A 25,047-nucleotide genomic window follows, 5' to 3' on the forward strand; every position below is an offset into this window, starting at 1 on the left:
ACAAGAGCAGATGATCGTGAGACCTCTGTCAGCTGCTTATAGAATACTTCATTGGTTTCTACATCCTGATTGGGAGGTCTATAACAAACTCCCATCACGATGTCTGCCTTATTGGCCTTCCCCTTAATTCTTATCCATACACACTCAACACTGAGTGTTGACCTGCACGCTAGGAACGCATTAAACAGGCTGCAGTATCCTGGGCTAGCGCTAGTTTGCAAATGGTCACATCCACAGCGACACAATCCCAGACTAACTAGGACATGGATGTTATTGAGAAAGGCTGAGATTGTCATTCCTCTGGCAAGAGATAGGAGGGGAACAGGAAACAGGAGCCCAAGCACTGTGTTACCCACTTCCATACCTGTCCTGACAAGGGACAATTCAGCTGCTCAGCACCTGCTCACACCACGCACAAAGAAATACGCCAGGGAATTTAGTCTGAAAATTTGGGAACAAAAAAAGTGTTTCATCATAGTGTCTCAGCTGCAGTAGTACAAGTAAGAGGTGTGAGATTTCCTCTGGGTTTTTTTTTTTTTTTTTGTTTGGGGGTAGGTTCAGGTTGGGGTTTTTTTGGGGGAGTAAGGGGTTGGCGGTGTGTTTCTAAGCTGCACCACATGAGTGCTTTAAATAGTTTTGGTGCAAAATCTATTATTAATTTCATATTTTGTGAATGTTATTAATTTAAATTGCAGACTAATCTTACCATCACCACACAAAACCAGTGGAGACACGCTCATCTCTTAGCCAAGACTGGATCCTGACTGTGCAGACAGGCCTACTACACAATAATATCAAATAAAGATGCACTTTTAAACATTAATGGGCATGGCATATAAACTGCTGTACCATGCAAAGGGACCTCTATTTTGAGCCCATTACTTGAAGAAATCTTCCAAGCATACTGCTAAGTCCATCCTCTCTTTCCTCATGCTACTGAGGAAACAGATTGATGGAAGCAGATATACAGCCAGTTTTCTGCTTCTGCTTATTTTTAACATGGAATAAGCACTTTGAGCACAGGAAGAAGCCCAATAGCTGGGTATTATAAAGTGGAAAAAATACTAGGAAAAGAAGTCAGCAAAATGCAGTATGTTTCAAGCATGCTTGATAACTGAATTCAAAATATTATTAAAACTATAATTGATGCACTTTGTGGTAATTACATGAAGTGTTCTTATTTCCTTCCTGCTACAGTCGGAGCATGAATAAACAATCTGCTTTCAATTGCTCTCAGTCATGAGATTAAAAAAAGCTGAAGGATATGCAAGTCAAATAAGACTTTTTTAAAGGACTGACATTTATTTGTTGAAAAATTTTACTGGTACGTTTCAAAGACATGGAAAAGCTGGCTACTCAAGCACAGCACTATTCAAAGATAAATAAAATCAGCATCTCCCTTGCTCTGATAGAAATGGTGAATCGGCTTTCATGTAACCAGTGAAAGGAAAAAAAAAACCAAACCCACCAGCGATGAGAGTTAACTATTTAAATAGTTAAGTTATTGCTGGGATTTGTACGCATTTCCTTTGTAAAAGACAAACTAGGACTAGAAAAAAGCACAATAGACAATTACTGTCTTCCTACAGTTTTTACTCTTTGCTACAGAATATACCCACTTTACAAATCTTACATGAATAAAGATTCCTCTATTCCACCGTTACGAAGACAAATTTCAATCTAAGTTTATCTGGTTTTAATAGCCATTAAGTTTTACTGCCTGGTTTGCAGATGCTAGCAAGGAAGGAGTTACTTTATGCCATTTTTTGTTTCTGATTACAAAAGTCAAGATCTCAAGAAAAACCCTCCAATACTTTACCTACCTAAAAACTAACTTCATTAAGATATCTCAAAAAAAAGAAAAACCAAAACCCAGAAAATGGCACTTAGATGGAGGATAATTACTTTCCCCAAGAGATAAGTTTTCTTATCCTTTGAAAAAAAATCCTTATCCTATGATAGAGATGTAGCAAAGAACAGATTTTTCTGCCAAAGTACTATATTCTTTAGCTTCCTACCACCACCAAGTACCACCACTCTTATAATAGCTCGTATATGAAATGAAAGCAAGCACATTACTTAAGCAACTCTGTGTGTGTTATCTGTACACACCTAAATGTAGGGAAACAAAATATTCAGAAACTACAGCAACACCTATAATTTTAAAGGCATAGTAGGAGAAACATAATAAATCTGTCCAGCCGTCCAATCAGGAGTTAAAATTGATTATTTAACACTGGTATTCCTGAAGACTACTATTACAGGGATCCTGGAACAGAAACCCACATCTGAGAAGCAGCATTAACATCAGTTATTTTGCTTTGGATCAGAATATACATGCTATTTAAGTCCCAACTTGCAAACTTAACTTTGCACCAATATGCCCCTGTCTTGTTAAGACAAAATAGTAGGTAGAATCCCTTCTTTTAATCAAGCTATTTCCAGGGACCCTCATAAAAAAAAGTATCCGACAGATACAATTCTGTCTTTTCTGCTACATGAAACACATGCCTTCTAAATTCAGTTCAAACTGAATGGTTTCAAAGCAACAAACCCAAAGGTTTCCACGGATGGGGCAGCACAGGCAGCCCCTACACAGCTTTTATAGAATTCTCACCGACACGGCTTGATAAGGTTCCAGTGGGAAGACCTCTCAGACTCTGCCTCAAGCTTTTGGTCTCTTCCTCAGATTATCAAAAGATAGCCAATTGTGATGGTGGTTTTTCTGCTGGAAGAAAACTTCATGCTGGACTGAGACCACCAACTCATTTCACATAGGTCAGAAAATGAGATGGTAATAGATTTTTTGCAGTTGCCAACTTAAAATGTATATGAGCTACAGACCTAGATGTGAAAGGCTCTGTAATAAATTACCAATCTCCTGAGCCATCCAGTTAACAACATGCAAGATTCTCTTTTTAAACTCAATTATGTTTAAGTTCATACATTTTCTGAAACTGTAGAAAGTAGAGCATTGAAAAAAATCTAGATTCTTGACGACAGGTCATTTTTTTTTCCGTATACCTCTTAAAATTATACTGAAGAGTACTATTGCAGGCAGAACATTAGAGTAAGACATTACATTTTGATTTAAAACAATGTGTGTCTAAGTAGTAACATGCACTATATATTTCTACATTATGTTTTGCTCCACTGCTTCATGAGCCATGACAAAGCCGCCACAATCTTTTTGACTTTCTCCCTCCATGCTGTGGCTTTTGTTCCATTTTGAAAACCAGGAGCAAATTAGAAACAATATCCATACAATTATTTTAATAAAGCAAAGCTTCCTTGTATTTCAGTTCTGTAAATGTTATTTATCAAAGACAAATCTTTTTCCATCAATTTAAACAGAGACTGGCACTCTGTAGAAGCGTTTATGAAAACAGAAGTAAAATAACCAGTCACTGACTACATTTCCAGTAACGCTTTTAAAGCTATTTCAAAAGACAAAAAGTGACTATGGAAGAGTAACAAGGAAGCCGGACCAAGCATAGAATAGCACTGGTAACACTGACTCATGGGAATGAAAGGTCAAACTAATAATACTCTCATGCACTAATGAGATTTCATTCATTAGAAGCATCATATATAGATGGTATCATATTTTGATAGTATTTTTCCAATTTACTTCTAAGAATAAGAGCTACAGACAAAAGGACCAGGAAAACTATCCAACTCTATGGCAACAGACAGAACCAGCTGAGTCAGCTATGGGCATATTTCAAAGGCAAATACGTAACAATTGGTAATATTCACCAATTTAAAACACTTCATAGAATTTGCTGGTTAAGAAACACTAACTCAGGTTCAAAAATGTTTTGCTTATACTGTAGTTTGGATAAACATTAGTTTATTTGCAGAAGTCTTCAAAAGTTGGCACGACTATGTTTCTGATATATTACAAATATTAGAAGACAATGGCCTTCAAAAGTTACCTTCATAAGTAAAACTGATAATTTTAGGGAGGGTTATTTTTTTTTTCAGCAGTTCTTACCGTAAATCATCTTTTCCCCCACCTACACACATGCCATATTTAGTTATTTATCTTGCCTGCAGTGATACTACCAGAGGCATTTTCTATACCTCAGCATGCCTGTTATTTAAATGAACACTTTTTAAAATAGTTTATTTAGAAAAAAAAAAAGGAAAACAGACATCTGATATACCTTGCTGTCATAAGCATATCAGATCATAGTCAGCTTTTAAAATTCACTCTACTAATCAAGGCTGTCTGAATGCAGTATAAAAATACATATCTATTAGTACATGCCCTTAGCACAAAGGTTTTTGTTTCCCAGCGATTTGTATAAAAAACAATCCTTGCCCTCAATCATCATCCCAGTGCTAAAACCCATTGAGGATCCACTTACCAAATCCCTGTGTAACACCCAGTTAGCATGCAGGTAGTGAATACCATCTAGGATCTGATATAACAGTGACTTCACCATTCCCCGAGGTAATTGAACTGGTTTCTTGTTTGCTTTAGAAGCCCTGTGAAACTTGATTATATGCTGTAAAGTGGAAAAAAGAAAACAAAATAAAAAAGTGTAATGTTTTGATCTACAGCATGACACAAAAGGACTGCCAGCAATCTTACACAGACTACTTACGTTTTTTTTCAACCTACCATCACTAATTTTCAAAATTAGAAACATTTACCTTAAGTACTAGAAAATTAACACTATACGAGGTAAAGTGATCACTGTCCCAAGGAAATCTCAAAAATGAAAGCGGTTGTTGCTGTGGTTTAAGCCTGGCAGGCAGCTAAGCCCCACGTAACCGCTCAGTTAATCTCCCACAGTGGGGTGAGGCATAGAAAACCATACAATTGTCAAAGCAAATTCCCTTGCAGGTCACCAATCTTTAACAGTTTGGAGATTTGGGGGGTATTTCTGTTTGGGCGTTCTTCTTGTAAAGATAAGCTGATACCTTGTATATCACAGCACAGAATTAAAAGCGCATCTCCTAACTTCTATGTTGTTTTACTTTGAGGTTCTCATACAGTAATAGTAACACTGTAATATTCAACACCTAACGCCAGACAGAAATTCTTGCAAACTGTATAGGGAGTTTCAAGTGTTTAAATTAGAAGCCTAGATTTATTCCTTATTTACTAGACCCTTAAAGCACAGTACTCTCAAAACACAAGCTGTTGAGAGAGCAAAGCTATAAATCTGTCCATTTGGAAGTCAGCTATCAAGGCAGACACAGAAAAAACCTTTAATAATTATAACTGTATACACAGGGAATGACATTTAGCAACAATGAGGAGTCCAAAAGGATATGTTGTCTTATCACTTGAGTAGCAGGTGCCATTAACTTCAATAGCGTAAGGTGTGCCACAGTAATGGTAAACATTGCTGTGTTTGTCTCCTTTTGAGAGAGAGGTAATTCCTAGAACAAAGTTTTTCATGCATTCACACTTCTTTTCTGTAACGACTAACACTTATGTGATCATCAAAACAGTCCTGATCTTGTCCATGTAAAACCTGGCACCAAATTTCTATCACATGTTCTTCCTACATTCCTGAGCTTTCATATTCCAGGTGCCAATTAGGTACCAACTACTCAAACCCCTTTGGAAAACTGCCTTTCCTCTCTTGCTGCAGCCCAGCTCCTCCATACACCTTGCCATCCTTTGCTTCAGGCATCAAGCTTGGCTTTTCTAAGAGGAAAAGGCACATCCCTGCTCTGCCAAAGGTAACAATACAGCTGCATGGAGAGAAACATTGATGAAAAAGTGACAGCCCCTGCCCGGTTGGACAAGCACCACATGCATGAGCATCCCTAAACCTGAGCCACAAGCTTCGCCTCCCACTTCCACTGACTCCAAAGCAAATGTTATTTTTCACGCAGCGGCCAGAGAGAAGTGAATCTTCTGAGACAGAGAGAAAGACAGATGGCTCTCCTGGACCTTTTTGTTCCTGCTCTAATACAGCCTGTGCCCTTTTCCCAGCCTTGTTTGAGACCTGCTGCGCTATACATGCTCAGCGTTGGAGGACTTGGTCCACAGCCGGCTCTCTGGGGCACAGAGCCAGCCCAGTCACTGCAACTGCGGCTAGGTTTCTTGCATCCAGACGGAGCAAATAAAGAGGAGCTGGTACAGCTGGGGAGTTCATACAGGTACGTGCATGTAAACATAAAGGTCAAAATCAAGGGTCATTCCTAAGTTACTGATATTCAAACCAGCATTTCATTGACAGAGGTGCTTCAGCAGTGATTCTGGTTAAGTATGAAGCAATGCAGAAGCGTATAAATACAAACAAGGCCAGGTCACTATTAGTCACAATCCTCCAAACAAATACAAAGCCTCGAAGCACATTTTGAAACCAAAGAAGCCCTCACACATTCCTCAACTTCTGCAGCTTAGCATATCATAATTATGGGGAAGCAGTGAAAAAAAGAATGTGCTTGCTTTTTCTCCACATTAGAAAAAAGCTTTACTCCGTTTCTTCAATTTTTTGTTTTGTACACCAGTCTTAAGAATGTCTCTATTTCAGCTCTTTGGTGATTTTTTTACCTTAGTTTTATTTTGGCAATGAAATCTCAATACCAACTATTGTAACTTCCAAGACATTGAACTGGGAGAAAATATTTTTGATTCAGCTTAGCTGAAGGAAAATTGACATACTAGTGCTTAGGCAAATACTACTGAATTATTCCCAACTACAAGGAACACCATTTGCAAAAGAAATTAGTTTTAATTCGGTTTGTATATCTTAGCTGTCTAAAGTACATGCAGAGGAAAAACCAACTCATGATTCATACTACACAAATCGTACATGAACACATACATCAAAGTTTCCACTGCATTCCAAATTGCCTCTGTTGTACCTTTTGATACGAATCTTAATATCTTTTAAGGTTAGTATTCCAATACTTGTTCCATTGAGAGCTATGCTCAAAATGTATGTCAGATTTAATTTGAGGCAAACACATACCTTTTTTCAAGGAAGTTAAGGTTGCATGGGATTTTGTATTCTTTACAGTGCTACTTTAATTTTATTTTTCTTTTAAGCATTCCAAATGGATGTTAAGGTCACAAATACTAAGTTAACAGAGGAAAAGGGCATACGTCGTAAAACAAATTTACTTTGCTTTCAATGTGGTTATATTTTAAAGCTGAATCTTGTAATTAGGAATAAAGAGCCTTCCTCACAAAAATATTAAATTTCACCAGATGAGTTGAGTAAAAAGCTCTTCCTACTGAAACGTATGAATTAGATTTCAATTATATGCAGTGGCATTACTCTCACTTCATGTATTCAGGGATGACATGCAACGTAGCTAAAACTCCAAACTGTCCTATTCAGCCAATAAGTTTGTAATCTTTCAAAGGGAATCCACCTGCATAATCAATTCAATTTTCCTGCAACCTACTTTAGCTGTAATGGAGGGTTATACCTGCATTTATTTAACTAGATTTTTAGTTACTGAGACCTGAATGCAGATTTTTATCTCTTAAGGAGGTCACAGATTAACTGTGTAGCGTGCTTATCCAACATTTTCCATTGCTTTTCCTTTAGTACTGAAAATGTTTCCAATGAACATAGGGCAAAAGGCTATACTGTTTTTAAACCAATGCGCCTTCCCTGACCTTGTCCCTTTTCTGCAACTAAAACTCTAAGCTTGGTACCTACAAGCAATTCACCTTACCCAGAGGTCATGCTCAGCGTAGTCAAAGAGAAGCCACACTTTCCTGTCAGCATGAGAAAGAAACACCTTTTGCAGAGAAATGACATTTGGATGCTTGAGCTCCCGCAGCAACTGCAAAATAAAGAAAGTCCACAACAGTTATAGCCACACATCCAAAGCTGTGAAAGGGCTGGAAAGACAAATACTTTAATAGTCCTTGCTACATATTCTACAATTCAAACAAGCAACTTGAAATCTGCAAGTCACAGAAAACAGCACATTTTTTTTTTTAATCAAAGAACCAGTCATTAGTCTGAAACCAAAGCTGAAAGCAGGTCATAAACCCCCTCGGGCATTCCCTTCCTATTTATTTCCTAAAAGTTGAAGTCTATGTAATTCTCACTATTATCCAGGATCAAGACGACTCCGCAAACAGCCAGCTGTGGCATCTGCCCTCTCTCATAGGCTGTAATCTTTGATAGAGCCATTTGGGGTATCCAATTTTCTCCTGACTCCCAATTATCTGAAAACCCTGCATTTTGGTTGCAGCCATTCAAGGCTGAATGGGATGACTCATTTAGAGGCTGTCAATACAGTCAGCTAACGAAGATGTGGTTTGTATGACGGAGTCAGCTGATCTACAAGGTCACCACCACCTACAGAAGAAGGTCCGACTCCCTCCCACAACATATATTACACCAGTTGTGTCGCTCACGGAAGCCATCCACAAAACAGCTCCCAGTTCAGGAGAAAACAAACCCAGACACACAAAGGCATTAATTTTCTGCTGAGTTCCTGAGCCAAAATGACTCACCGCACTAATAGCGGACCCAGCACTAGTGAAGGGACACCGCTACAGGCAAGAACTTCTTTCAGCAGCAGTGAGCCATTAAACCAGCTCATCTGCTTTCAAAACTATAGCTTTAACCACCACCAAAAGGAAAACATAGCCAAGATATAGCACAAAAACTGAATGCAGACAGCATCAGTCTATTTGAGCTCCACTGGTCATGTTACAAATATACCGTACTTACACAATTGCTAGGAAAGAAACAAAACCTTTATCTAAGCAAACTATTGTCAGGCCTGACTACCCAAGACTACACAAATTCTTGCCAGCTCAGTCTGCCAGAAATTATGACATTTTTAATCAAAGAAATGGCTAGAGGTTTTTTGTAAAAGCCAAGAACAATTTGAACTACTATCTGAATATAGAGTAGAAAATTAACAGTTTATTTCTGAGGTTGAATCTATTTTCAATAAAATAGAATTTTCCTGCTACGTAATAGAAGAAACAAGAAAATTCATTCCTTTCTACTCATACATTGGTGCACGTGGTAACATTTTAGCTGCTACTGAGATAGTAAAACGGGAGTGGATATCTGCATATGTTTGTTTCCACCTTTTCTATTTCATTTGAGACAGGCTCCCATCCCCATTCACTGGCCAGAGTCTTCAGTGTGGCATTTCTCGAGCAAGAGAACCTACAGGCAACAGAGCTTTTAACTCTAGCATGAGACCATACAGGGAGACAAGGGATCGAGGAGACAATGCGACTTTACAAATCAATGCAGAAGGTAGTAGTTTCAACATGTTAATACTTTTACAGATCTTAAGAAGTTTACAGAGAAGAATTTTAAGGCAGGATCTGCAAGTGTGGAATTCTGTAAATGCTTGTAATTCCTACAAAGAGTAAGATCAGCATGGGGAAAGCCAAGAAATGCTTATTTGCAATTTTTAATCAATTACAGGTGGGGACCACCTGTGGTAGGTCAACCCCAGCCAACAGCTAAGCCCCACACAGCCACTTGCTCACCCCCCTCAGTCAGATGGGAAAGAAATAGGAAAAAAAAAAGGAAGAATATTTGTGGGTGAGGATAAAACTTTAATAAGTGAAGGAAGAAGGAATTAAAATTAAAAAAAAAAAAAAAAAACAAACACACTTAAAACCCCACCACAAGTGACGCAAAGGCAACCACCACTTCCCACAAGCAGACCAATGCTCAGCCCATCTCCAAGCAAAGCCTACCTCCCCAGAGGGAGGAGAGGCAGAGTGGGACCTTCTGCCAGTCTTTAAAGCGAAGGACTTTTTGTTGCATTAGTATAAACTCACAGCTTAAATTTATGCTAAACATTTTGATGAATTAAGTATACCCAGGAGATTGCATGACAGTTCAGCAACTATGCCTCCATACCAAAATTTCTATTTCTATTCCTCAGAAGCAGACACTAGTCAGAGCTCTAGAAAACAATTTAGTTTTCCCCTTCACACCTTCCTGTCCCATTTTAAGTCCATCCTACTCCTTATTCCGCGGGTAGTAGCAATCACCCATTTTTAAAACCCAACCTCTTCATATCGAATGTGCGTCACCTTGCAGTACACAGAGAACCCATCACCAAAGCTGGTCCAGAACATGACACAAAGATGAGAAACTTTGAGTACCACAGCAGAAAGGTTTCCTGTCTGTATAGCGAGGTAACATAGACATAGTTCTCCTGTGTTTGTGCTAGGGGTAGTCAATCCTGCGGACCTTGAGATTCACAGCATTCCTCTTGTCTGCTAGACAAGAGGCTGCTGCTCCTCCCCATTTCCAAATCCTGCCAAGGTACAAGTAACTGAGTGTGCATTTCCTACAGGCACGCACACACAGAGTACAGACATGACCAACCACACAGTTATCAATATAGGCATCTTCTTTGCAGGTACCCACAGTACCTATGTAAAACTTGAACACCACAACTGGCCTGGATCCTTTTTCTCCACTCCAGCTAATCAGGCTTAAAGTTCACGTACATGGACACACATTCACTGGTCTCTCAGACTCCAGTGCAGACCTTACATCTGTTCAGAGTCCAAGCCCCAACGCCATCATGCCCTTTCATCCAAGTTCGAGCTCTGACATCAGGTGTCTCCAGATTTTGGTCTCCTCCTACTTGCTGGTTCTGCACACTCGAAGTTCACTGGCAGGTCACACACATGAGCTACCAGAGAGTACTGTGTGAGTGTTCATCACCTGACCTTCGTCTCCTGTATCAAGCTTCTGCAGACCTGTGGTATTCCCAGCACCTGGCTGGCCACTGCAGACCTCATCCTGTTCTCACCACCTAGCCCAGCTTGAAGTTTGCTAGCAGGTCACAGATAAACACAGAGAACAGTCAGGAACAGACACAGGACAGACTGTGGCAACAAGGCTTGGCCAGACAAGCACGCTGCCAGGTAGCCTGCTTGCTTACATGGAACCCACCTCTTATTCCCTCTACATTTTCCCATGCTTTTTCCTCCCCAATCCACCTTGACCACCCCCTTTCCTGTCTTTTATCCTACCTATAAACCTCCCACAGGAGTTTTACAGAGTCCCAGCAGCCCTCTCAAATATCCAGTAAAACCTCTACTCTCCCATAAAATCCATAGCAATCTGCTTTCCTTCTCATCCATTACAAAGCCTTGGTCACCTCTCTTCAAGGACACACCTGAGAGGCCCCTTTGGTCACCAATCACCAATGTTTTAAGAGTTCTAGCCTTTGTTACTGTCCCTGAGAGCAGCTGTTATGGTTTGTGCATCTGTATGCCCAGTTTATCATTCTTGCTAGTTTTTACCTTTTATGCTGAATAGCCATTAACTACATATTCTTTCAGTCCGCCTAAAAAAACTGATGGGTTTGGTTAAAGCTAGACAACTACAAGGAGCCCAGTGAACAGGATGGCTAATATACATCACCAAAACCATTAGAATAAGGAAATTATTGCTGCAGTGGTGACAGATGATCCCTGAATCACTGTCTTGGAAAGGCTGAAATGCTCCAGGACAGTGATAACAGAGCAACAAACGCAAATGCTGTCTGAAGGACAGAAAGCTCATGCAGATGACAACATGTCACATGGGCTGTAAACAGCATTTCCAGCAACCTCACTCTCCACGAATCAGGCCTCTCTAGCCCATATGCCACATGCCTTTCCTACCAGATGACTTGCCTCGTGTCCAGCAGCTGATGGTTCACTGGAGACAAAGCAGACTCCAAGAAACAGAGTACGACCATCAGCACGATGCCTGCTAATGATAAAGACCACTTTTTGGCCTGGTCGCTCTGGTATCTAATTGCTTCTCTCTACCCTAGTTCAGTTCTATAGAACACAAAGAGAAAGTAGACAAGAACTGTGCATTTTGCTCTCACAAAGTCATTTTCATTTGCGTATCACACAATGATTCGAGAGCATTTCCATAGTGAGAAAGGTTTCCCTTAAACTATTTGGCTTAGGTGCCCTTTGTAAGGAAGGGAGATCCAATGCACCTTCAAAGAAATACACATCAGCAACTGATAAAGACGCTGACACATCCAGTTTGACATGAGTGTTATAACTCCATGTTGCCCCAGTCTGATCTTGCCCTTGCTTTCATAAGTACTGTTCAAGACATCAAAAGAAACAGCATCCCTACGTGCAAGTCCTGGGCTCACGCTAAGGCTCCTCCATCTCCCTCTTCAAATGCAGAAATACTCATTCCACAGCCATGGGGCATCTGGGGGACAGTAAATGAGAGTGTCCTAACAATGCACAAGATTGGTAAATTGCTTCACAAACAAGGACAAAGTGAGGTAAGACAGGACATTATTAAATAATCACCAGCAGCATTAAGGCTGCCTGGCCAACTGCCACAAGACTAAGGCAAATCTTTTCTTGCACAGGGACACTAACAATAATTACCTTTCACATCAAATATGAGCTGAACTCAGCACAAATCTCAATGAACACGATCTCCTTCCCCCAGTGATATTCCTACATTTCCCGTACAGCTCTCCACCGCTACAGACGCTTCTCACAAGCCAAGACACTGTACTGAACGAGTGCATTCCACATACTGCGCTCTTCGGTTAAGTGAGGGTTTCTAGCTTTACTGCAAATGTCATTCCACCCCCGCTCTTGATGCTCGCTACTACACACGGTCCACAGAGAATGTCACCTGCCTAATGCTGCATGACTGCCACACTTACTTCCACAATCCAGCACAGACTCATTTGTTGGAGCTGCTGGCCAGGTGACTTGGCCCAGAAGGAGTTTCTCTGATGTCCTGTCTCAGGTCATTAGCTATTTCAGAAAAGGCAACTCCTTGCTTTCACTGCCTTCCTATGAGTGCTATGCAACATATTTCTCTCAAAGCTTGGGACAGTCAGAAAGCTGGCGAGACACAAAGCCATCAGCAATACCAAGCAAAACATTCACTTAAGCAAAAATCACTATTGTGTCATCTTGCTAGTTTGATGGCTTAAATTCAAAATCTAATAATCATCTCATGCTTCAAAAAGGCTCACATCAGTTCCACCAAGTGATCCAGCAACAAACAAATCCTATATTAATAGTCACGCCATGGCCCTCAGATGGAAAATGGGCAAACAGGGACTTGGAACAGAAAGCAGATTGCGGTTGATGGAGAAAACTGTGATTTTCAGACCAGAAGATGACTGACAAAGATTTAGTCATCCTGTAACAGAGAAGATACCAGTGGAACTACTGCTACAACAGATGAGTATAGACAGTAGATTCAAGATCTGTTTGTTTCAATGTAAATACAATTTTGCAGTTTTATATTCCCATGAGTCAGATATTCCACAGTACTAAAAAAGAACAAAATACCTGCTAAAAGTACATGCTGTTTTCCTTTCAAAGTGTTCAAATGAAAGCTTACAAAGGCAATGTAACAAAAAGTTACAATACTGCTCACTCTATGAATTTATTATGAAGCTGACAATACATTTTTGAAGCTCCAGTTCTTCAGACATACAACTGTGTGAAATTGTTATTTTATTCTTTTTTTCTTTTTAAAGTCCTAAATGTTGCAAAAAAGAAGCCTGACAACACAAAACATCAAGAGAAAAACACTGCACATTTCTGCTTTTAATTTGTGTAGTTTCCAAAACAAATGAGTCTTACATGATCACACATGCAAGTCAATATTTATTAGCACCTCTTATGTCCAAACAAAGTATTATAAGAGGTGTTACTAAACATTCTCTGAAAGTAAGGAGGTGGATGAAGAATCCAGATGAGACAGACACTGGATGTCAAGCTTGGTCAAATTCTGCTGTTCAGAGAAAATGTGATGATTCCTAAGGATTCCAATTTCTAATATTTAATCAGTATCTTTGTCCCACTTTCACAGAACTAAAAATAATACTACCCTCCCTTTATAGAAAAATCTCTCAAGAATACTGTTTTTAGCTGTGTAACGTAGCTTGATAAAGTCCTCAGTCACAACTTACATTTTACATACCATACTACTATTAAATTAAAGTTTTGGCAAGTCTGATGACTTTCAAAAGAGGGTGAAATCAAACATTTGTCCTACTCAGTACCTTGCTGCCTTTCACCACATGGAAGGATTGCTAAGAAACCATTACCTGTCTTCTGACATGAGGATTGTACTCACCTAAATGATTTCTGTGTTTGGTCATGTGGGAAACTGCTTTCACTGTTAGTGTCGAAGGGTCATGACAGCCTCCATAACCTGAGCAACCTACACCCAAATATTATTCCTTATCGCATAGCTGGTAGGGGATCTCCTCCAGCAAGCTCACTGGGACAGTCATTCATTCCTTACCAGGGGAAAATGTTGAAGAGGGTGAATCTTAGACCTACCTAGTTTCAGCTTCTGCCTTATAGGGTCCCTCAAGCTGCTGCATGCTGTCTCAGAGCCCTTGGCCATCCTCAGACCGGCTCTTAAGAACCCTTAAGCTCTTCTTCCATCCCCTCTACTGGCAGAGGGGAAAGAGGCCTGCTAATCACATAATGACATGTTTTTGTCAACCAGGGGACAGAAGCCCCAGTGTGTGAGGAGGACCAATTCACCTCTACAGCAGTCTCCTCCACCAAGGTCAACCTGGCCCAGACCACCAGTCAACAGCAGCTCCCTTCTCACCTGCCCGGGGACACAGAACTGCTGCTCCAGCTCTGCCTCGACCTCTCTGCCACCTTCCAGCCCAGAAGCTGAAAGCCAGGGTGGTGGAGCAGTTGCAGAGATGAGCAGGACTGCTGCAGACACTTTCCCTTTCGGCGAAGAACAGTAGCCACAACCAGCTCTCTCTGCTTATTCTCACACCGTCCCGGCACCGTGTGCCTGCTCCCTGCAAATCCAGCCAAGCTCCTGACAGAAGGAGAGCTATGCTGGGATCCTGAGCCTCCTGCCTGGGAGATAAAAATCAGTACTCCCCTTTCCTTTGTTAATGCTCAGACATGTGTATATTAGGGTACAAGTCATACGCAAACCACCCCTGCAGGCTTCTCACCACTTCCCCTGAGCTGCTTAAAGACACCAGAAAGACGGTTCAACTCAGCTTGTTTACACAACAGAAAACTCCAAACTGTTTGTTTTCCCCTTTGGTGAAGATAACTTCCTCATCCTACAGTCACACTATCACTAGATCCAACACAGAAGACATCACCTTTTGTGATGACAGCCTGCATTTGTTGTAATAGGAAGCCACAAAATTGTAGGAATGCCCAAATACCTCCAAAGCAGACCTAAAGGGTGGAAATGATCCAAGAAGCAAGCCAGCTGCTTCTTGTTCTGTATTTTTCTGTCCCAGCCTTGGCAGACTCAAGGCTGTTCTAACTTGTATGAGCTGGCTGTGGTGCTTGAAGGACACCACAGACAGGAGACAGCCAGAGTGAAGCATTGTCCATCCCAGCTCTGCTTTGTCCCATTCAGCATTTCCATCACTGAGAGTATCTCCACCATATCTAGCACTTTCTCTTCAGAGCCAAGTCAAAAAACTAATGCTAGCATATAAAAATACTATGTGGTGTTTTTACATACAAACAAGCTTTTCAGGGATATTTTTGTCAACCAAACCAGGCACCAAAAACCCAAAGCTACATGTAAGTCCCACAAAAAGTGGAAAAAAAAAAACAAAACCAAACAACCCAAGCAACTTCTCAGTAGCCAAAGGACACATAGGCAAGTGAAGTACTTGCAAACCTGCTAAAACTGAATGAAAAATACTAATCAACAAGAAAAATATCAGAAGGTCACTTGATTTATTTTAAAACCTAAAACTCCTTTATAGGAAAACAAATTCTATTTAACAGAATTAAAACAAACAATACATTTTGGGGAAAAAATTCACCTGTTAACTCCAAACAGCAACACCAAAAGAACAGTATGGAAAAGACATTCAAACACTAGGAGTCCACGGTGAATTATTAATTCAGCTGCAGGAAAAGTCAACCACAGTATCAGCAGTTGCAAGCCTGAAAGCATAACCAGAAGCAAAGTCAACAACAGCCTAAGAAATACTGCTTCAGGTTATTCTTTGTACCCCTACGCCTGCATTTGGGCTTGGCTAACCTCTTTGCTTTCGATACCTGCTTTCTTGGCATCTTTGGTGTCTCCAGTATGTTCCCCTCCTTCCCCCACTAACTTCTCTTCAAATGGTGCATGCTGCAGCAGCTCAGAGCAAGGACAAAGCCTCCCTGCTTCTTGCTCCTCTTCCATCGCTACGGGGGACCCTGCTGCCCAAGAGGAACGACCACACAACACTCCCCAAGCCATGCAATGAGGCCAAATCCTTTCTGACTGTCAGCCAAGTTAGTGATTCTCTAATAGATAGAAATTGAGTCAGGGTGATATCCAGAGTAAAGACACCTCCCTAACACCAGCCAAGCTTCTCCTGCCAAATTCAAGCAGAACAAACTAACCCTTCAAAATTCTTTAGGTAAAGCACTGCAAAAAAACAAACACAAAATTTTCCCAAATCCCTCTGAAATGGTAGCTGACACTGCCCAAAAGCATTCAGCCAGAGGGAGTCAAAGCATTTAGAAAACTTCTGCCAAAATGGTTGACATAAGCAAAATTTAAGGCCCCGTTTTCCTTTAGTTCAGGTGGATGCCTACAATGGCAGGGAGGCACAGCTTTCAACAGTGGGCAGGAAGAGCTACTCCTGCAGAATATTCTTTGCACTTCATTTTTTTCACCTCACTCAGTTCAAGGACTAACATGTTTGAGATCACAAAGCCAACTGGATGGTTACAAAGTAGGAAAGCCTGGTAGGCACTTTAACCCATAAAAATGAACTTAGGGTAGGTATAGTTTTACACTCTGGAGGAATATGGACTGAAAATAAATATCTGCTTCCCCCACACATATATGTTACATGCATTTCCTTTTAGCAAGCAATTTCAGTTGAAACACTAAAAGAAAAATAAACCCAAGCAGCAGTATAACTTATGAGCACACAACAGTTAAACTTCAGAATACCAGTTCTACCAGTATTTCTTTGGAAGCTTGTCATAGACCACATTATTCATCGGTTCCTAACATGGAATATACAAACATAAACCTGAATAACCTAAGAAAACGTTTGAATAATATTCATGGGTGTATTACAGCCTCCAAGGCAACAACAATGCCAGTTTAGTTTTAAGTCTTTGCTTCAATAGAAGCTAACACATATTAATCATTATGAGCCAATAAGAACTAATCTCTTTAGGAAAATAGCTGAAGTACTAATGCAAAAGTCAGATCAAATACATAATTCAAGCCACTGACTCTAATTATGTTTTTAAACTGCTACATTTAAAGTTAATCTGCCCCAAGGCAGGCAGTAAATTATAACTTAAAAACGCTGTCATTTTTAGACAGCAAACATAACAGGTGTGCAAAACCTTCCATGACATTTGTACTATTCCATACATCCATGATAAAAATATAGCACCCATAGTAGAATAACATGATTCAGCAAATAAAAACCAGCATGCACTCAAATCAATACTTTTAATAAGTCTGTTTGCTAGTAGAAAGAACTAATGTTACTTACTGCTATTTCTCTGCATGCAGACATAGAAATTCCAGTACCTTCTATTTGCTTTAAAGCATAATCTTTATCATCTTTCCTGTGAAAGAAGAAAAGAAGTGTTTTTTTAAAAATTGCACCATGAATTCAAAGTGAGCTCTTCATCACCATTCAGAGGACACTCTCTAATTAATACAAATTCTGCATCTTATTTTCTTTTGATTCTTTGCTAGTTTAATGTCTGGATAACCAGCCAAACCATAAGATAACCACACTACCTTGACAAAGCTTAAATATAAATTTGCTCTCACTACACAAATAGAGATTTTAAAAAATTATTTTATTTTTAATTCAATTTCTTCTATTCCTTCTTTCTCTTAAGAAGAAAACAAAGCAAACATTTAGAATACATACTAGAAATAAGTCTAGCTAGGGGTACATCTTCCATAAGCGTATTACTCTGGGACACAGCAAGTCTTCCCCATATTATAATGAATTCTTGAGTAGCCCAGAAGTAACACCATAGTAACATCTTATTTTTTCTTTCCTCCAAACTAATAAAACTACCAAGATTAATAATAATAATAAAAAAAAAAAACACCACAAGCCCACACAAGGTATCTATGCAATCTGAAGAATCCAGAGAAATGTTTCTTCAGCTTCAAACGTGTATAACACTTAAAAACACCACCGCCGTCACCCCATACTCTAACTGGTTATGCACTTTACAGTCATTTATTTGAAATGCAAGTCTATTAGTAACTTCAGCTACCAAAAGCAAAATGAAGGAGAGATACATTGCAGCAAAAGAAGATATTGAACTCTTGCCCGTCCTTAGCCTCAAAGAGCTCAGATTTTTTTAAGAGACGGAGTGCTTGCCCTTCCCACTTGTGGGCTGGCATCCACAGCACTCCTGGGGGACATGGCACTTAACAACACTGTTGCTGTCAGCATTTGGAGTGCTTGTATAGCCCCAAATCTCTAGGTTACATAAGAATCCTTATTAATTTTTAATGAATCCAGCTTTCACAGCTGTGAAGAATTGCCCTGAAAAAAAAACAGAACTCAAAAATCCTAAAGTCAAATAAAACAAAACTGTAGCTAGGCATTTAAAAGATGTGCACTTGTTTCTTCAAGCTTGCACTAAATATTTGCAAGGCTTTGAATTGCTGTTTTCCTACCTGAAACACACACTTTCCCCTATTCATCACTACCTTTTTAATTCCTCAAATTATCAGGTCCTGTCCAAGAGATTTCTCATGGGGTTCAAAGACAACCTACTGTCAACAATAACCTTTCAAAACAGAGAAGAGAGAAAAAGTGGGAGATTAATGGTCAAAATCTGAACACAGTTAACGAGGAGGAAAAATGAAACAGCGAGTGGGCGAGAGCAGATTTCACTAAGAGGGCAATTACATATTTTCAGCAAGATAAAAGAGGGGAAAAGATAAAGGATCTGACACAAACGGGGGGGGGGGGGGGGGGGGGGGGGGAAGAGTACGGAGAACAATGACAGAAGCCATTAAAAAGGTTCCATATAATAAAAACCTAAAACTTACTTGTCTGGAAGAGAAAGAGCCAATGCTGAGCACAAATTCATACATGGCCAAAACATGTTGGGAATAGGGAACAACAATCCCCTATTTCTCACCTTAGGGGAAAACAAGTTGCACAAAGCCCAAAACCAAGAAACACTCGTGGTACTAAGCACATAATTAAACTGCACAACTCATGGTGACAGAATATTATAGGGATCAAAAGTATAAATGAATTTCAAATCAAATTACACAAATTTATGGTGAATAGGGGAGCTATGGACCACTCCACGAGCAGCTACTGAACATAACCCAAATCTGGTTCCCAGCACGGAGATTTCCTATGCTGCTGATAGAAAAAGATACAGGGAAATCTTCTCAGCTAAAAATCATTTTACCCTCTGCCTTAGCCAGCAACAGCTCCTGGCCATTACTGGGTACAAATATGAAGCAAAACGGATTGGACTAGCAGTTATTCTCATTGCCCTATGTGCTCACCTACTTAGTTTTCGAGGTGTTTGGAAAGATCCTTATTTCATTAGAAGTGCTACCACACCACTGCTACTGTTACAAGCATCACCACCCGCAGAATATGGAACAAAACAGGTCAGACTAAAGGTTATTCTGATTGCCCTATTGCTTATCTGCTTAGACTTCAAAGTATTTGAAGAAGTCAGTATAATGAGAAATGCTACCACACAACTGGAATTATTACAAGCATTTCTGGTAGCACCATCTACAATGAAGCCTGCCTTGCATTTAAGATTGTATGACTATTTTTAATTGATCAAATTTTTGCCAAATTAAGTCTGGACTAAAATTTTCCATACCAGATGGCGGACTTTCACTGGAAGTTTTTAGAAAAAAAGAAAAATAATACTTCAACTGTTTCCTGGAACAAAACTGGAAGAACACACTTTCAGTTGTGTATGTTAACTCTTTTACAATCACTGCTTTAACGCTGAGAATTGACAGGCAGGTTTAAGAATGTACCGTTTGGTCTCCTCAAAACAACGGATGAAATAAGTAGTGTCTGAAAATTAATCTTCTCATATTAAAAGGCAGTTAAAGAACTGAGATCCAGACATCCTGTGACCAACCTTGCTCTGCCCTTACCCAGGGCTGTGGGCAATTAACCACTGCTCATTTGCTCTGCCTGGGTGCTGCATGCAGGAACTAAGAGCAAGTGGCCTCTGCCCTGTCCTCAACCTACCCAAGCAGTTTAAAGGAAATAGAAGCATGGTAAAAAGAAGGAAAAGAAATTACAATTTAGGGATAAAGCACATTTTTAGCACCGCACTACACTACACTCTCCCTCCAGAACCTTAAAAAAAACAACCAAAGACTTCCAAGACTTAAATTCTCTGAATTACGCATGCACAGTTGAGATACGAATAAACCAATTCCTAACACCCTCTAACATCTGTTCTACACTGAGGCTGGTAACACACCGTGTTACCCATTACACCATTATTACACCAGCCTTTCCACTAACAGAAGTAGGAAAATCCTACTTCTACGCTTGAGCCAAGCGAGATTTTCTTTATAAAACATAGCGTAATTCCTTGGGAGCCAAGGGAAGTGGGGGAACAGTTTTTAAAAGGGGTGATTAAGAGTTTACAAAAGTGTTATGAAGCCAAAAGAAAGGCCAAACAGAGTGACCAAGCTTATTTTACAAAGCTTCCAAAAATATTTTGCCAATAGTCTGTTCAGAATTGTAACACAGCCCAAATGGCTTCCCCGTGGTTTTGGATATGGGCAAATTCCTTTTCTGAAGATAAAGAGATGTTCAATGACAAGATAGGAAAAAGCAAACAATAAGGAAAAAAAAAAAGGGGGGGGGGGGGAGGGGGACCTGTTTATAAACATCTTCCACAGTCAACTGTAAGTAACAAAATTGGCCACTTAGCAGCTTGTATTTTAAAGGCACAGCAAGACTCAAAGCATAATTCCACTAAATTTCTTCCTTTTAACAGAGAGGCCCTGTTGGGAAAACTTGTCCACGTTGCTGCCTGGTAACTTCAGCAGCTCCTCCACCTACCAGCAGGCTTAGAAGAGCTGGTCAATCTGCAAACTTATTTTCATGCCAATATGTTCATACTTTCCTCCACTTAAGTAGGCTGACATCTCCAACACAGAAATACTCCCCACTAGTAACGGGCAGTTGTGAGAGCGGTAAGAACCGGAAAACTCACTTTGTACAGAGCTGCTGGAAATAGCAATTTTTATTGTAGTCACACACAAACTACATAACCTTGAGTAAAAATGTCACTTCCCAAGGGACAACATTAACATCAGAGGCATAAACTTGAATAAAATGGGTAGCTGCAACACCACTTCCAGTGTACTTTAATGACAAGAACAAATACACTGCAGTATCACCATAAAAGAACATAAGTACCTAGTTTTGTTCTTACAGCTCAAATAAACTAAACCCAAAAATGCCACCTTTCAGGGAAATAAGCTAATAAGTATTATAATGCTGTTTCCAAATATTAATATATTTTTTAAGTTCTACTGAATTTGGAAGCACAATGGCACCATAAGAAACATTCAGTCTGGGGAAAAAAAAAAAAAAAAATTCAAAAGGAGTAGGAACAGATGCCTGCTGAATGTGAGCACGTTGCAAAGCTTTAGTGTTAAAACGCCTAGTATTTCTACCCTTTATTTAGAAGGATACTTTAAGCATTAATATGTTCAGCAAGTGGGAGAAAATATCCTACACATGGAGAAAAGGGAGACTATTTACCTAAAAGGCAGTTTAAAAAAATCAGTTCTACTGTTATTTCATCTCACACATCACATATTTTGTATAAATGTATGGGCACAAGATTATAATATATCCTTTACTCAGATCACTAGGTCAGTTTAAAATTCAACTGAGTAATAAAAATAGCAGAACAAAGTACTGAAGCCTTAAAATCAGTGGTCATCATTCTAAATTTACATTACCATTTAAAAAAAATGTATCAACTTCAAAATTAGCTAGTCATAATTTAGGAAGAGTCTTTAAAAACAAAGAAATATAGAACTTGACTGCTGTTAAACATCTGAGGGAAATAGACTTTACTGTCTTACAGCTACCACAGGGGACTATAAATGCAGCATCTATTCTGCAGAAAACTCTAAGGAACCTGTTAATTGTTAATGGTTCTTATTCTCTAAAGAATACAAGAATCCTGATAATTAAAAGATAAACCCACCAATAAAACATATGGGTTTTTTTTAATCCTACCCTTGAGAATTCCATTATCATCAACAGTAGTAAAAGTAACACATCCTGAGTCAGTACAACTGCCGCACTGTTGCTGGAGTGATTCAGGCTCAGCAGTACTAACTCAAAATATTCTGAATGCATTACATAGGCATTTTGATTTTACTAGCCAAAAACGAATTTGTGCTGCAGAGCACCTTGGCTCTGAACAACTCACCTCAGTAAATGCTGAGTAACTCCAAGCCCTAAGCTGTACAAAGAGTAGCACATCATCATTATTAACAGCAAAACACACGACAGGAGCTTCCCCATGCGCTAGGGAGCCAGGTAAGGCAAAATACACCAAATGCACTATTACCTAACAGAACTTCAAGAAAAAGGCAATAGATGAATCGGAGGTTTAATTGTAGTTTACTTGTAAGTATATTAGAATAGTGTTCAACATCAAAGATGAAATTTAAACTACAAATGAAAATAAAGATAACAGAGTTAAACTGTGGTACTCAAGTTAGTTTTCCTTCTCTCTTCTCCTTTAAGTGTTTTACTGAAATGGAACATAGCAAATATATGGACTTACACCACATGCAGATTTGAGCTGTCAGGAAGAACTGAGCAAAACAGCCAGCTATAGGTTAGAGCATGAAAATAAAACACCTACGAGTGCAAAGTATAACATTTACGAGACTTACTTGGCATTTTCACTTTGCAGCAGCATCATCCCCTGCCTCCTCCCCCAGATCACACCAATGTTGGGTTTAGGTTTTAAATAAATTAAAATCAGCCTGGTACATACATGACATTCAATTAAGTTTACCCAAAGAAGCAGTAATTCAGTTCTTTGGGAGTATATGAATACACAAATTCAATTTTTGATGCTGAAAGATTTTATACATTTACACTAAATGCCAAAAACTGCTGTATACACAGCAAACACTTATATACACACTAAAACAATACATGTTTTTTTAGAAAGTGCAACAAGATGAGGGCAGACTGGTACTCATTCAAATGATGACTTGGGAGAATAGCATTACCTCTTTTTCCTCTTCCAACACCACATTTATGGCATCAAATAGACTTGCCAGAATAAGATATTTACATCAGGAGTTCTATAACTTTTTGCATTTTATATCTATTAACTGCAAACCCAGAAAATGAATGTGGTGGAGAACCAAGTGACAAAGGACACAAAAGAGGTTGAGGCTCTCACTGCCACCTTGGCATTGGTTTTCACATCATGGTCCACTCGCACAACTACCATATTCCCGAGGCTAGTGACAGAGTCCTGGTGAAAGCAAGTGGAGGAAAATCAGATTAGGAATGACTTCAACAAACTGGATGCACACAGAAGTCCATGTGACCAAGTGGGCTGCATTCAAGGATGTTTAACTGAGCTGGCAAATGTCATTGCAAAGCTACTCATCTGCAAAAGGTCATGGTGATGACTAGAAAAGGGCAAATATCAGAACTCTCCTTGAGAAGGGATAAAAGGTTCAATGATACTATAGGCTGATCAGTTTAACCACAGTCCTTGAAAAGGTTATGCAGCAAACCCTCCTGGGAAGCTACTTCCAACCACATGAATGAAAAGAAATGACTGGGAACACCTAGCAAGGATTTTCCAAGCACGAGTGGTGCCTTACCAACCTGACTGTGCTATACGAGAGGACTAGCTCTGTGGACAATGGAACAGCACTAGATGTTACCTTGACCTTAGCAAAGCTTGTGACATGATCTCATAGTAGACTCATAGCCAAATTAGAGAGAGAGCTTGGACAGCTGAACTAAAGAACACATGAAAAATCAGTTGGACTGCCAGACTTAATTGGTTGCAATCAATGGTAGAGTCCAACAGGCTGCCAGTTCCTAGTACATCCCTTGGGGGCAGATACCATCATCTTCACTAACAAATGGACAATGGAACAGAGGGCGTCCTCAGCAAATCCACAGATGACACTGAATCAGGGACAGTGGTAGATGCATTGAGGAACTGAGCTGCCATTTGGACAGACCTCAACAGAAAGGAAAAATGGGCAGACAAGAAGCTCAGAAAGCACAAAGACACGTGCAAAGACCTGTCTCTAGTTTGGAATAACCCCACGCAACTGGACACACTGCCAAGTGGGTCAAAAGCAGCTTTACAGAGCAAGACCTGGGGTCCTGGTGGACAAGCAAACATAACACAGCAATATTTGTTCTAGCATTTGCAAGGTGTGCAATAGTAACCGTCTCTTAAAAAAGGAGATCACTCTATGGCTCGTTGTAAAACCAAAGCAATGCAGAGATATTGCTACTTGTAAGCAGCATAAAAAAGGTTACATTTCTGTGAAAAAGAACACATCTTCAGAATTATACTTTTCCTCAATACTATGAATACTGGTATCTGAACCTCCAGATCTTAGTATAGTCTGCAGATGATCTGTATGGATGCCACAAAAATAAATTAATTCTACCTACCAGATTTCAATGGGTTTCATGTAGATTCCACAAAGTTCCAATATCCTTTGTGCTTACACACAGAGAACCATGGAGACCTAACAAAACCCTTCCATCCCTAAAGGAAGTTGACTTAAGTCTGCAAAGACCATTGCACCCTGACAAGATCAGTGTGTTCTAGAACAAGTGGACACTAGAGCACTGTGCTGGGATGGAGTTAGTTTTCTTCATTGTAGCTGCTATGGGGCTATGTTTTGGATTTGTAACCAAAATCATGCTGACAACACACCTACATTTTAGTTAGAGCTGAGCAGTGTTTACACACTGTCAAAGTGTTCCCTGCTCCTCACCTCAGACTACCCCGCCAGGCGAGTAGCCTGGGGGTGCAGAAGAAGCTGTAAGGGGATGCACCTGGGACAGCTGACCCCAACCGACCAAGGG

The 25,047-nt window shown here is 39.8% G+C and overlaps 1 protein-coding gene across 2 annotated transcripts in view; it reads right to left on the reverse strand.

Moving 5' to 3' along the window:
* CDK8 (cyclin dependent kinase 8) overlaps nucleotides 1-25,047 on the reverse strand; it is a gene marked incomplete at its 5' end in the record, with an annotated part of 94,194 nt that overhangs the window by 43,777 nt on the left and 25,370 nt on the right. For both annotated transcript variants that reach the window (XM_082488325.1, XM_082488324.1), the window contains 3 exons: nucleotides 4,374-4,514; nucleotides 7,660-7,770; nucleotides 17,446-17,521. In XM_082488325.1, the coding sequence (XP_082344451.1) occupies nucleotides 4,374-4,514; nucleotides 7,660-7,770; nucleotides 17,446-17,521 (328 nt within the window). The remainder of the gene's footprint in view (nucleotides 1-4,373; nucleotides 4,515-7,659; nucleotides 7,771-17,445; nucleotides 17,522-25,047) is intronic.

The sequence above is a fragment of the Vanellus vanellus genome (genome assembly GCF_965231255.1).
Source record: "Vanellus vanellus genome assembly, chromosome: 1".
Taxonomy (NCBI): Eukaryota; Metazoa; Chordata; class Aves; order Charadriiformes; family Charadriidae; genus Vanellus; species Vanellus vanellus.